At 42.0% G+C, this 14,915-nt stretch overlaps 2 protein-coding genes across 4 annotated transcripts in view; both read left to right on the top strand.

The window, feature by feature from the left end:
- The window catches only part of wwc3 (WWC family member 3), a 37,527-nt gene extending 33,411 nt beyond the window's left edge, over nt 1–4,116 (top strand). Inside the window, exons 19-23 of the mRNA XM_058073478.1 lie at nt 21–185; nt 984–1,076; nt 1,165–1,395; nt 1,463–1,590; nt 3,435–4,116. Of these exons, the coding sequence (XP_057929461.1) occupies nt 21–185; nt 984–1,076; nt 1,165–1,395; nt 1,463–1,590; nt 3,435–3,501 (684 nt within the window). The 3' untranslated portion in view covers nt 3,502–4,116. The remainder of the gene's footprint in view (nt 1–20; nt 186–983; nt 1,077–1,164; nt 1,396–1,462; nt 1,591–3,434) is intronic.
- Nucleotides 4,117–7,460: 3,344 nt separating this feature from the next.
- Nucleotides 7,461–14,915, top strand: part of LOC131129798 (putative claudin-24) — a 9,924-nt gene continuing 2,469 nt past the window's right edge. For 2 of the 3 annotated variants that reach the window (XM_058073672.1, XM_058073671.1), the window contains exons 1-2: nt 7,461–10,046; nt 10,258–10,492. In XM_058073672.1, coding sequence (XP_057929655.1) covers nt 8,346–9,206 — 861 coding nt within the window. In that variant the 5' untranslated portion in view covers nt 7,461–8,345 and the 3' untranslated portion in view covers nt 9,207–10,046; nt 10,258–10,492. The remainder of the gene's footprint in view (nt 10,047–10,257; nt 10,493–14,915) is intronic. The other variant, XM_058073673.1, reaches the window with a different exon arrangement.

Here is a 14,915-nt window from a genome sequence, read left to right as displayed (position 1 = left end):
GAGTGTTTCTTAATTGGCAGGTGGAGAAGGCCACCATGACGGATGGGCACTTTCCAGAACCTGTGCGAGTGCGACCCAAAGAGAGGGGCGGCCGCTGGGGTTACGCCTCGCCGTTCATGCGGGGCAGCACCATCGTTCGCTCACAGACCTTCACTCCTGGCGCTCGCAGTCAGTATGTCTGCAGGGTGAGTTCAAACATCACTTATGTTTTTTTTTTTCATGAATCACGTGCGATATGACATATTTAGCATGCACAGCAACACGTTTCATGATGAACAGTGCACCACGTGGCAGCCACCAGCGGAGGGCGCCATTACAGTGTCCCTATAGAAAGTATTCACAGCCTTTCACTTTTTCAGCATTTTATGTTATCATTTTTTTTCCTAATTTTTTTTCCCTAGAAATTTTACACACAACACCTCATAATGATAGCATGCAAACATTTTGCATTATGTATAATATAATATGTATACTATTAAACATTATGTTTGCAAATGTATAAAAAATTTAATACGTCTATTATTTTCCTTTGAATAAATTTGCAATTCTTTAAAAAATGTTTTTTTTCATGCATTAGCATATCCCAAAATTGAATTAAAAAAAAAAAAAATCAAAATAACAACATAAAGACATGTATTTTTTTTAGATCTTTGCAAATATTTTAAACCTGAAAAAAACTAACTCAATAAATTTATTGAGTGTATTAAAAATAAAAATAATGTATTATTTCATTAGTCAAACAGAAACAGATTTGCTTACATTCAAGTTTTCACAGCTTGGATTTGGAAAATATAACAAAAATACATCAAATGTTAATTTTAATGCCTAATAATAGCTCTATGTTGGTAGGCGGCCAATGGAGACCGATGGAGTGAGGTTCCCCAGGCAGGCAAAATGAGCATTTGAATTTAGTTTTGACCACTTGTTGCCTTTGTTTTAATATAAGTAGTAAGTTAGTAGAACATTTTTGTGGTTCTTTTCAGTTGTATCGCAGCGACAGTGACAGCTCAACTCTACCAAAGAAGTCTCCTTTTGTCCGAAACACTTTGGAACGAAGAACGCTGCGCTATAAGCAGGTATGGAGGGTGTTGTTGCTGCTGGTTGTTTCCTCCAGAAACTCTCCATATGTGAGCGTTGAGTGTGTTCTCTCGCCCCGCCCCGCAGCAGTCTTACCGCTCCTCCCTGGCCGAGCAGCCCACACGAACCTCCCTGGACCTGGAGCTGGACCTTCAGGCCTGCAGGACGCGCCAGAGGCAGCTGATGGAGGAGTTGAGTGCCCTGAGGGAGCTGAAGCTGCGACTGGAGGACCCGCAGGCCAGCGAGGCCAGCGAGCTGCCCCACTGGGCCCTGAGAGACGAACGCTTCCGCCACCTCCTCAGGGAGGCCCACAGACAGGTGAGGCATGGTGTGACTTTCCAGCAAGGATCCACGACTCGTGACTCCTGTTTGCCCTCTTCTGCAGGCGAGTCAAAGCAAGCAGGAGCAGCGGCAGGAGGAGGAAGCCGGGAGGAGGCTCAGGAAGGCCTCCAAAGAAGTTCGACAGATGAGGGGGCAGAGCCACAAGGAACCCCTTCCTGTTCAGACATTCAGGTAACCTCCTCTTTTGTAACCGTAGCAACAAAAAACTCAACAGGCAGACATGGACTCCTCAACCATATTGGCTTCAAACACCATGTGATTTGATTGTAGCGCCCTCCAGTGGTGTTGCTGAGGCCTACATGGCCAAACGTTTTCCTGACTAGTTTAGCTGACTTTCATTCATTCATTCATTTTCTACCGCTTTTCCTCACGAGGGTCGCGGGGGGTGCTGGAGCCTATCCCAGCTAGCTGACTTTCATTTTTCTTCAATTTCTTTTATCACACTTTATTATTTTAGCGTTATTTTTGGTGTCTAATCGTTATTATTTCATGTAAGCCATTAAGGCCACCATTCATCTTGTGAATGTAGTATTGCACATTGGTCACTAGGTGTCAGTAATTGTGCAGCAGTTTTTTTTAATGACCACCCCACATTGTAAATATACAATTAAACAAAAGACAGACAGTAAAAATGAAAAACATACAGCAGTCATTTAGCCAAAATAAAATCATAATATTCTATTATATTATTATTATATTGCATATATTATTATTATATTATATTATTAAAATTGTCATCCTACAGGAAAAAAGTAGCTGTTATACGAGAATAACATTCTAACATTATTAGGAGAAAAATTTGCCATTTTTTGAAGTGGTAATATTATATTATACAATAATATTATATAATAATGTTACTCTATTGGTTAATAGGAGTGTAAAGGCAACTATAGGGGTGTTATTTCATGTCTAGAGTTCTCTAATAATGTTAGTGTATTTAGAAGGTCGTCAACAGGTTTTCTATGTCTAATGTGTCATATTTTCTCTTATGTCTACACTATTGGTTAATAGGAGTGTAAAGGTAACTATAGGGGTGTTATTTTATGTCTAGAGGGCTCTAATAATGTTAAAAACATATTTAGAAGGTCGTAGACAAGTTTTCCATGTTTAATATGTCATATTTTCTCTTATGTCTACTCTATTGGTTAATAGGAGTGTAAAGGTAACTATAGGGGTGTTATTTTATGTCTAGAGGGGTCTAATAATGTTAAAAAGCATATTTAGAAGGTCGTAAAGGGGGGTTTCTATGTCTAATATGTCTTAGTTTGTCTTATTATGTCTAGTATATTGGTTAATAGGAGTGTGAAGGTGACTATAGGGGTGTTGTTTTATGTCTAGAGGGCTCTAATAATGTTAACAAGCATATTTAGAAGGTCTTAGACAAGTTTTCCATGTCTAATATGTCATATTTTCTCTTATGTCTACTTAATTGGTTAATAGGAGTGTAAAGGTAACTATAGGGATGTTATTTCATGTCTAGTGGGCTCTAATAATGTTAGTGTATCTAGAAGGTCGTCAACAGGTTTTCTATGTCTAATGTGTCATATTTTCTCTTATGTCTACTCTATTGGTTAATAGGAGTGTAAATGTAACTATAGGGGTGTTATTTTATGCCTAGAGGGCTCTAATATGTTTAAAAGCATATTTAGAAGGTCGTCAACAGGTTTTTTTATGTCTAATGTGTCATATTTTCTCTTATGTCTACTCTATTGGTTAATAGGAGTGTAAAGGTAACTATAGGGGTGTTATTTCATGTCTAGGGGGCTCTAATAATGTTTAAAAGCATATTTAGAAGGTCATAAACAGGTTTTCTATGCTACTACGAAAATATTCCAGAATTATACTTTGCGGAAATTAATTTATCACAGTAAAGTGTGGAACCAGCGTGGCGCCATAAAGGAGTGTTTACTGTATATGGTGATGGCAATGAAATATGTTTGCAGTTTTATTATGAAAACAGGCAATAAAGCTTTGTATTTTATATATAATATATATATTTGTATTTTGTATTGCAGAGAGAAGATGGCGTTCTTCACCAGACCAAGGTTCAACATACCTCCTTTGCCGGCTGACGATGTGTGACAGCTTCTCTGCATCACGCGACTCCGCATGAAGTATTTGTGCTACTTTCTTTATTTTCTCTGACCCCCCTCTCACACACACACACACACACACACACACACACACTCAAGTCGTGAAGTGTTTGTGGCCAGCAGGCAGCAAAAGAAGGCGTTGAAACAGGTTAAAAAAAAAAACCCAAGACAACACTCGCTCACTGTTGATGAAGAAAGTCTTTCATTCCTGTTGGAGTGTCTTCTGTTTGCCAGACGGGAACAAAACTTCACCGTACTGTAACTTATTTTATAGTACTTTTCCTTGAAGGAAATAGAAAGTAAAGAGAAACCCCCAAATAAAACTGCTTCCTGCTTTTTAAGTGTATTTTGTAGCTTTGAACAAATAGCACTTGAGCGTTTTTACTTATCCTCATTCTTAAAAGAAATGTATTTACATCCAACGTCACTTTGTAATCCACTTTTACTACGGATGTGTTTTTGTGATTCAAATTAATATTATTTCATGTACTTTTCCATATACGGATGAAACACTGTATTCACGTTGTTGTTGTTGTTTTCTAACGAAGTCTGTATGAGCATCTGCAGTGTTGCCTCTTGTGAAAATAAAAGCATTCGAGCACTCTTTTGTTGGAGGCGCAGTGAACAACTACGTCTGACAAAACGATCATTCTTGCGGCCGGACGGGCTCTTTCAAAAGACAACCTGCAGGTGAACATGTCTGGACACCATCTAGATCTGGATGTACATCTAGATCTAGATCTAGATGGTATTGTCCAGGAAAGAGTTTCTATTTACTCCATCAAGTTATCATCAGTCCTACCTTTGAAATCTCATCTTACTGACAGAGATTGATTTAAAAAAAAGGATAATGCTTGGCATTGGAGTTGGGCCTTGGTATAGGTTTAAACCTTTTGGTTGGGATGAGGGCGAGGGTTTAGATTAGGGATTTAGGTTTTGTTTTGGTTTAGGGTTGAGGCTAGCGCTGGGCTGGGGTTTGGGTTTTGTTTTAGTTTATGGTTGAGGCTGGGTTTAGGATTTTTTTTAGGGCCATGGTTGGAGTTGTGGCACAGTTTCAGGTTGGGATTTAGATTAGGGTTTGTTCTGGGCTGGGGTTTGGTTTAGGTTTGAGGCTAGTGCTGGGCTGGGGTTTGGGATTTGGTTTGGTTTAGGGTTGAGGCTGGGTTGGGTTTTTGTTTAGAGCTATGATTCGAGTTTTGGCAGTTTCAGGTTGGGATGAGCGCTCAGGTTTTGTTTTGGTTTGGTTTAGAGTTGAGGCTAGCGCTGGTTTTGGGTTTTGTTTTGGTTTAGGGTTGTTTAGGGTTTGTTTTGTTATGGGGTTTGGTTTAGTTTAGGGTTGAGGCTGGGTTAGGTTTTTGTTTAGAGCTACGATTCGAGATTTGGCACAGTTTCAGGTTGGGATTTAGATTAGGGTTTGTTCTGGGCTGGGATTTGGGGTTTGGTTTGATTTAGGGTTGAGGCTAGCGCTGAGCTGGGGTTTGGGATTTGGTTTGGTTTAGGGTTGAGGCTGGGTTAGGTTTTTGTTGAGCTATGATTCGAGTTTTGGCAGTTTCAGGTTTGGATGAGCGCTCAGGTTTTGTTTTGGTTTGGTTTAGCGTTGAGGCTAGCGCTGGTTTTGGGTTTTGTTTTGGTTTAGGGTTGTTTAGGGTTTGTTTTGTTTTGGGGTTTGGTTTAGTTTAGGGATGAGGCTGGGTTAGGTTTTTGTTTAGAGCTATGATTCGAGGTTTGGCACAGTTTCAGGTTGGGATGAGCGCTCAGGTTTTGTTTTGGTTTGGTTTAGCGTTGAGGCTAGCGCTGGTTTTGGGTTTTGTTTTCGGTTAGGGTTGTTTAGGGTTTGTTTTGTTATGGGGTTTGGTTTAGTTTAGGGTTGAGGCTGGGTTAGGTTTTTGTTTAGAGCTACGATTCGAGTTTTGGCACAGTTTCAGGTTGGGATTTAGATTAGGGTTTGTTCTGGGCTGGGATTTGGGGTTTGGTTTGATTTAGGGTTGAGGCTAGCGCTGAGCTGGGGTTTGGGATTTGGTTTGGTTTAGGGTTGAGGCTGGGTTAGGTTTTTGTTGAGCTATGATTCGAGTTTTGGCAGTTTCAGGTTGGGATGAGCGCTCAGGTTTTGTTTTGGTTTGGTTTAGCGTTGAGGCTAGCGCTGGTTTTGGGTTTTGTTTTGGTTTAGGGTTGTTTAGGGTTTGTTTTGTTTTGGGGTTTGGTTTAGTTTAGGGTTGAGGCTGGGTTAGGTTTTTGTTTAGCGCCATGATTCGAGTTTTGGCAGTTTCAGGTTCGGATGAGCGCTCAGGTTTTGGTTTGGTTTATAGTTGAGGATAGCGCTGGTTTTGGGTTTTGTTTTGGTTTAGGGTTGTTTAGGGTTTGTTTTGTTATGGGGTTTGGTTTAGTTTAGGGTTGAGGCTGGGTTAGGTTTTTGTTTAGAGCTACGATTCGAGTTTTGGCACAGTTTTAGGTTGGGATGAGCGCTCAGGTTTTGTTTTGTTTTGGTTTAGAGTTGAGGCTAGGGCTGGTTTTGTGTTATGTTTTGGTTTAGTGTTTAGGCTGGGTTTAGGGTTTTATGATTATGGTTTTGCCATAGTTTCAGGTTAATTGTTAACAAATGATGTAAACACAAAATGCACAATATGTGATATACTAATATAGCCATTGATTTATGATTCATAGTCATTAGCACCTGCTGGATTACTAGCATTGTGAACAATGTCTAAAAAATCCAAAACACTAGTGGTGTCATCATGACACATGATCTTAAGTTTGGAGTTGGTGGGAATGGAAAGAAAAAATGTGTCATTCACTCCAGTCACCAGAGCAGTTGAACAAAATGTGTCAAATGTCTGCATTTTGCAGTCAGCTGAGCGTTTGTTCTCCACCTGAGGGGGAGTTTTATCTCTGCATTTCTATCTCCTGCGGCGCATGTGGAAGATCTACACAGCCTCCTCCTACAGGACGTTTCCCACAGGCCTCGTGTTCTCACAGCAACACAATAAGCTGCAGTGTTCTTACTCCAAACACATGTTCATGGAAAAAGTACTTCTCATGCAACTTTCACAGCATCGTCTCCAAACTTGGTGTACATATACAGCAGGTTCGTAGACTTTTGGCGGCCAGAAAGTATACCGAAAGCATCTAGTTTGAGGTCAAAGGTCAAACCCATGGCAAGGTTAAAAGTCTATCTGCGGCAAACCGTGTGGTGTTGTACATCCCTGGAGAGGGCTTTCCAGATTGATAGTTCTTAACTTAAAACGGTATTTCTTGTCAGTCATACTGGTGGGTTGTGTCCAACTGGACGTAAATGGAACACACACTGCAACTTGACAGTAAGAATGCCAAACGGGTTGAGAAGCACCAACACTGGTTTTAAAGGGCGTTTATACTTTGGAGACACATTGGAACAGGGATTCAAGTGGTTCACCATCATGTCACTTGATCACAGCGCCCTCCAGTGGTGATGCTGAGGCCTCACACCAATCAAATACATTCATCCATTCATTCATTTTCTACCGCTTTTTCCTCACGAGGGTCACGGGGGTGCTGGAGCCTATCCCAGCTGTCTTCGGGCGAGAGGTGTTGTACACCCTGGACTGGTCGCCAGCCAATCACAGGGCACATATAGACAAACAACCATTCACACTCACATTCATACCTATGGACAATTTGGAGTGGCCAATTAACCTAGCATGTTTTTGGAATGTGGGAGGAAACCGGAGTACCCGGAGAAAACCCACGCATGCACGGGGAGAACATGCAAACTCCACACAGAGATGTCCGAGGGTGGAATCGAACCCTGATCCTCCTAGCTGTGAGGTCTGCGCGCTAACCACTCGTTCACCGTGCCGCCCCAATCAAATTAACCCAGCATGTTTTTGGAATGGGGTCGAGTGATTAGCGCGCAGGCCACACAGCTAGGAGACTTGAGTTCGATTCCACCCTCGGACATTTCTGTGTGGAGTTTGCATGTTCTCCCCGTGCATGCGTGGGTTTTCTCCGGGTACTCCGGTTTCCTCCCACATTCCAAAAACATGCTAGGTTAATTGGCCACTCCAAATTGTCCATAGGTATGAATGTGAGTGTGAATGGTTGTTTGTCTATATGTGCCCTGTGATTGGCTGGCCACCAGTCCAGGGTGTACCCTGCCTCTCGCCCGAAGACAGCTGGGATAGACTCCAGCACCCCCAACACCCTCGTGAGGATAAGCGGCATAGAAAATGAATAAATGAATACTTTTCTGAAGGATTCTTTCATATATTCTCCATCTATGAACAGCTTCCTCTTCCTCAGGCACTCCTGGTCCACCACAACGCTAGCAGCTGAAGTTGACTTTGGAGGTTTCAGCCACTTCTTCAACGTATATTTGCTCTTCACAACCTTCCCTAGTAGTTCCCAAATGGCTTCCCTTACATTCGAGTACTATGCATTTATAGCCTTGTGATGAGTCGGATATTTCAAACTCTTTTTGAAAACTCTTTATATATGTCCTCCGCTTTGGTGTTTAAAAAAAAACAAAAAAACAGAGGTCGGTGTGGGAGCCCCACAAGGAGGCTGATGAGCCGCATGAGGCTCCAGAGCCACTGGGTGAGCACCACTGATCTAGCCTACGTGTGTGTATGCAGGTAAACTCAAGGCCCAGGGGCCAGATTCAGCCCACCATATCATTTTTGGTTATCATGATGTGACTTTTGTAAAATTGCCACTTTTTATCATTAGATTAAGTTTTCATCAGAATATTTTGACTTTATTCTTGTAAAATGTTTTCATTTTGATGTTTTTTCCCCCCTGTGGCTTTAAAGTTATCCATGTCTCCAAAATGAGAAAAAATAGGCATGAAAGACGTTTCTCATGTTCCATGTAGACCATCGTCGGTCCAGACACCTCTGCCCCTGCTGCCCATTGGCACAGGAAAGAGGGGGGGCGGCAAAGGGGCGGACCACTCGCCTCCTGGCCTGCATGCTTGCCTTCAGCAGAGGACATTTGTTCCTTTTAGTGGCAACACTTTGCACCCCCCCCCCCTGCAACCAGCCTCTTATCGAGCGAGTGGCTCTCGGTGGAGCGATGGAGCAGTGTGTTCGCGCCCTGGAGCTGCTGGGCATGCTGGTCTACGCGGGGGCCTGGCTGTGTGTTCTGGGGGCCACTGTATCTCCGTGGCTGAGCATGTCCACGGAGCTGCTGCAGGTGGAGAGATACGAGCTGGGCCTGTGGGAGACGTGCGTGGTTCAGGATGTGGGCGGCATGGAGTGCCGGCCCTACGACAGTCTTCTGGGCCTCTCTCGGGACCTCAAGCTGGCCCGCGTCCTCACGTGCACCTCCCTCGCCACGGGTGTGCTGGGCTTCCTTGTGGCCATACCGGGACTCTCCCTGGTCAACAGCTGTGAGGAAGACGGCGGGACCAAAAGGATTTTGACCATCATTGCAGCCATTCTGGGGATTCTCTCCGGGGTGCTCTGTTTGATCCCCGTCTCCTACGTGGCCCACCAAGCTGTGGTCCGCTTCTTTGATGACACAGTGCCCGACGTGGTGCCGCGTTGGGAGTTTGGGGACGCCTTGTTCTGTGGCTGGGCAGGGGGCTTCCTCCTTGTCGTGGCCGGCCTCGTCCTGCTGATCTCCTCTTGCTGGAGCTCCCAGGCGGAGCCGCCTCGGCCGGCGCTGCAGAGGAGGAACCGGGGTATGAACCCCATGCTGGCCAGGTCCGAGTACGTTTGAAGAAAAGTCAATCTCGCTTCAAGAAACATTTCAATCAAACTCAAGACAGCAGCTCTTTCAATGATTCTCCATTTCAATGACATTGTAGAAAAGCTATATTGTACATTTTCCATGCTAATTGACTTGTATGCATTGAAGGGATCAATATATCAGATATCACCTAGGAAATACAAGCACACAGATTTCCTGATTTGTAAATAGACGCAATGAATGTTTTGTCAACTTTTTTTTTTAAGAATTGTTTCATCAACATGCTTTGATATTTGATATTTCATTCCTTCTCCACGCTAGCTAAAAATGCTGTGATTGCAAACCATCCAGATATGAGTTACTTCATTAACAATTAATGTGCACAATTATAAAGATTCAAAGCCACACACGAGGCTCAGCTGCAATTATTGTTTAATAACTGTTTTTGTAAAACAAAAAAAATCGTAAGGTTACGTAAAAAAAAGTCATATTTAGTTTTTTTCTATACCAGGCCACTAGATAGCGATGTTTCTTGGTAAAAAAAAAAAAAGGTATTTGTGTCCAAGGCTGTTGGACACGTTAGAAACTAAAAGGTCAACATTTTGGCACTTTAAGTTAGCAACATTTGTTGTCATGTTAACAAAAAACACACTTTTAAATATTTAATGAATGTTATTACTGTCGGCGTTCGGTGAAGCCCGACTAAGTTTCCCTGGGGAACACATTTACTGTGACACTGCACGAGCAGGAATTTCATTTACGTCTTACATGGCTTATTTGCTCTTATTCTGTCTCCTTTATTGGGTCATAAAGCCATTTAAAGCCGCAAGGAAGTACGCTGTCCAGAAAAATACAAGGAACTTCTAACATGTGAGTCAATATTTATGTCCCATATGTCTTATTCACGCTGATTTATCTACTGTATTGGGTAATTTAAATGCAAAGGTTAACTACAGGAGTGTTTCTGTCTTGAAGGCTGTTAAAATGTTTAAAATGGCATTTAGAAGATTGCAAACAGGTTATGGCACATAACCATAACTACGAAGATATTAATTTATTAATATTGAATTGTACTTCACAGAAATTCATTTATTGGGTGCGGAATCAATTAACCGCAGATTAGTGATGGTGAACTCCATTCCTTTTGACCACATCCAATATGGCGGTGACTGCGACGAACTGTATGATTCAGCGCTCAATGCAGCAGTGACCCGAGAAACTCAAGCCACTCAAGTACAAGACAAGACCTACCCGACTCACTGAGCCCACATTGGGTTCACTATTCACCTGTCGCCCGCCCCCCCATGCCAGCGTTGGTAAGTGAATCTAATGAGTCCCGGCTTCACCTCGGCATTAGCGAGAGCAGCTGGGACAGGAACAGGAAGTAGAAAGGAGAGTTGATTTGAGGCAAGGAGCAGATCGGTTGCTTTTCCAATGTATTTATACAAGTGCAGTGTTTAACTAAGAGTTGCATAATAAGCCATCTTACCTACTTTGCTTTTTCATTTAGCTAGGGGCAGCAGGTTAAGTGAACGGGTTAAATACCCGAGAGTCCTGGTTTAGTGAAAATCTTGCGTGTTTCAATACTCAACCATTTATGTAATGACTTATGGACCTTTAGTTGCGAAGTCTCTTTTGCTTGATTCTGTTTCTTTAATTTTTCTAATTTCTTTTTTAGTCTTACATTTTTATATTTTTTTGTCATGTGATAAATGTTTTTCAAAATGATCGATTTAGTCTATTGGTTTTATTTTTATTTTTTAATTTCTATTTTTGGGCGGCACGGTGGTCTAGGGGTTAGCGCACAGACCTCACAGCTAGGAGACCAGGGTTCAATTCCACCCTCGGGCATCTCTGTGTGGAGTTTGCATGTTCTCCCCGTGCATGCGTGGGTTTTCTCCGGGTACTCCGGTTTCCTCCCACATTCCAAAAACATGCTAGGTTAATTGGCGACTCCAAATTGTCCATAGGTATGAATGTGAGTGTGAATGGTTGTTTGTCTATATGTGCCCTGTGATTGGCTGGCCACCAGTCCAGGGTGTACCCCGCCTTACGCCCGAAGACAGCTGGGATAGGCTCCAGCACCCCCCGCGACCCTCGTGAGGAAAAAGCGGTAGAAAATGGAATGAATGAATGAATGAATTTCTATTTTTTTTTACATTTTTTATTCAAATTTTTATGTATTTTATATTTATTTATTTTGTGTGAATGTTAAAGTTATTGTTCTTCACTTTCTAAATTCATTCATTCATTTGTTTTCTACCGCTTTTTCCTCACGAGGGTCACAGGGGTGCTGGAGCCTATCCCAGCTGTCTTTGGGCGAGAGGCGGGGTACACCCTGGACTGGTGGCCAGCCAATCACAGGGCACATATAGACAAACAACCATTCACACTCACATTCATACCTACGGACAATTTGGAGTCGCCAATTAACCTAGCATGTTTTTGGAATGTGGGAGGAAACCGGAGTACCCGGAGAAAACCCACGCATGCACGGAGAGAACATGCAAACTCCACACAGAGATGGCAGAGGGGTGGAATTGAACTCTGGTCTCCTAGCTGTGCGCGCTAACTACTTGACCGCCGTGCCGCCCCACTTTCTAAATATTTTTTTAAATTATTTTAGGAGATTTACATTATATCTTAATTTTTTTATTTAGACTATTTATTCTTATTTTATTATAGGTTGTGTTGTTCAATTTTATTGCCTATTATTTATTTGTTATATATTATTCTTTTTGTTTTCAGTGAGCAATTTCAAGTTAATCTGACTTGAATGACACATAACAAATACTGGCTCGCACACTCGGCTTCTATTTCAGTTCTTAAGTTTTATAAGATTAATTAAAGATGATTTATTTCATTTAAGTTGGAAAAAAACACTCCAACTGTTCTCTTCTGTAGCCTTGCCCAGTGGCTAAGCAGCCGACCCGTGCTGCCATTTCCCTGGGCCATGGCGTTGTGTTTTGACGTAAAGCTGTCCTCCAAACCATTGGGGTGAAGTTTTGCCGTGGGCGATGATTGAAGAAAGGCCGGACGCCGCTGTGGCAACGCAGCGTGAGGCTAATACCGTCAGACTTCCTGCTCTGACTGAGCTAAGCTGTGTTTAATGAACGCTTTCATGGAAGAATGCACGACAGCTTGCCCTCGCCTCCGTCCCACAATTTCTCTTGATCACGCACATTTGCCAAAAAGGTGGAAAATTGGCTACATAACAAGTCATGTGGCGCCACCAAGGACTCCACACGCCACGTCGCTCTCAGAAGGTCAAGCTCATTGTGGAAGCCGCAGTCAAACGTCGTACTTGTCTATACACTTCCTAGTTCCTCCTTCCTGCCCACAGCCACTCGGGGCACACAACCCAATCCACGTTATGAGACTTATGACTTATGTTCTTATGGTTGAAAATGATTGACTGAACATGTGCTTTACAATTTTAGATGAGTGTATTTCATTATATGGCTTAAGGTTTGTAGCTTTTTATAGAAAACTGAATTAACATTTTACATCATTTTATATCTTGATACTTCCCAAAAATATGATATAAATATATAAAAAATAAGTAAATATATATTACTATATACAGTAAACCTCGGATATATCGGATTTAATTGTTCCCACTGGTTTTGTCCGATATAAGCGAAATCCGTTATATGCGAATACCGGAAAATGTCTGTTTTACGCATATATCGGATTTATATCCAGTATATGCGTAAATCGGATTTTATCCGTTATAAAAAGGCACTTCCTTGACTATGTTTCCAATGTACCTGGACTGGGCAATGAAAAGAGACGTAAGGTAATGATAATTTAACTTTATTGGACTCTGAGCATAACAAATTGTTAATTAAGCTAGGCCCTGTTACGCCCGTCAGGCCTACGTTATTTCCAATAGTGACGTTAAGATCTCATTCACTGCTGTGCTAGTATTATTGACGTCACTCACTTTTATATTTGTCCTAAATCTGGAGCCAGGAGAAAGACAATAGCCAGTGACATCAACAAGATTAGCATAACGATGCGGCCATCCGAATTATGTGAGGGAAATTTAATGGAAATGCATTGGAACGGGACTGGAGATTTTGTCCGAAATAGGCGAAATTCGTTATAAAAAATCCGATATATGCAATGAATTTTTATTGGAAATGCATTACAGAAAAATCGGTTCTTTTTTATCTGTCCGTTGTGAGCGAATATATCTGAGTCCGATATATCCAAGGTTTACTGTATAATTATTATATTATATATAAATTATATATATATATAAATAATATATGCTAAGGTCCATAGCGCCCATCCCTATTGAAGGCCTTCATTTGTGTATTTTTCAGCATATATGCGTCATATTTTCATCTTGACACCTGAGATAAAGATGAGATAAGATTAGATATCAGGTCACTAAAGACATCAAGTTCAGAGATCAGATCTTGTCACAGTCACAAATCTTAGTCCATGTTCATGTGCAGTACTGTTCATCAGTCAAAGTACATGAAAGTACACGCTGACATCGTGCATGGAAAGTTTTTTTTACACTCTGTGGTGTAAAATATTCGGAATAAACCACAGGAGTACAGTACATTTGAAGTGCCAATACGTACAGAAAAATGAAAAAACTATTGTGCTCATTTTTCAACCCTTTGTATTGAGTTGTGGTGTCCAATAGAGCAGCTACACACAATAACCTTTTAGAATACAATACCAAGATTTTCCAGAATCTGCACCTATTCCAGCTGTATTTCCTTTGATTTGTGCTTCCTGACAAAACGGTCTGTTTTAATTTAATTTATTTTACCCACTGTCCACTCCGCTGTGATTGGTCACACGCCCAAAGTGCTTCCTCACTATGAACCATATAAGGAAGTCTGCCCCTTTGTGACATCACAAAGTAACAGTTTTACCACGCCTTTTGAAACTGAGCGTTTTGAACCATGCCAAACTTCTTTCAGGTCTCACTTCCAAATGCACAAACCTCATTATCTGAAACTAACTCAAACGATGAGGTAAAACTGCCCCTTAGAGTTGTGTTAAGAGTTGTGTCGGTGTTAGAATCCAGGTTGATGCTGCACTGCTCTTACTGTATGTTGGAGCCTCTACTTTCATAGAAGTGGCCCCAAGTGGACCTTCTTGTTCAACATGTGGTTTTGACACAAAGCTCAAGAGGCTGTCCGCTTCCACTCTGCTGCTGCTGCACTGTGTGTGTGTGTGTGTGTGTGTGTGCGTGTGCGCATTAGGCAGCCTCTCCAAACTCGCGTGTCTGCTCAGCCTCCTCCTTCCTCCAAGATCACATGACAGACGCCTGCCAGTCGTGTAGGTTCTCACCTTGCATGGGTTCATATATCATACTCTATGTACTGTGCATTACACTTGCACCCTGCACAACCCAACAAATATTCTGTTCTTGACATCATAAATTATATATATATAAATTACTTTTTTCATCGTCAAAGTGGGCTGCGATATAGAATTTTACAAATATATATTTGCTTTAGTTGTTTAAATAACTTATTTGTTTTCAAAAGGGAGAACATGCAAACTCCACACAGAGATGGCCGAGGGTGGAATCGAACTCGGGTCTCCGACCTGTGTGGCCTTCACAGAAAAACTCCTCATGTAAACATGGCTTTTGCCACTTTCACCATGGGTGCGCCACATTATGGCACGTTGCGTCGGACTGCGCTGCACATGAAAACAAAGTGCCCTGGCCACACCCCGTTGAAGCGGGACCTGGTCTACGAAATA

Source organism: Doryrhamphus excisus, chromosome 5, assembly GCF_030265055.1.
Source record: "Doryrhamphus excisus isolate RoL2022-K1 chromosome 5, RoL_Dexc_1.0, whole genome shotgun sequence".
NCBI classification, from domain to species: domain Eukaryota; kingdom Metazoa; phylum Chordata; class Actinopteri; order Syngnathiformes; family Syngnathidae; genus Doryrhamphus; species Doryrhamphus excisus.
Note: the sequence above shows the minus strand (reverse complement) of the source record. Positions and strands in the feature narration are given on the sequence as shown.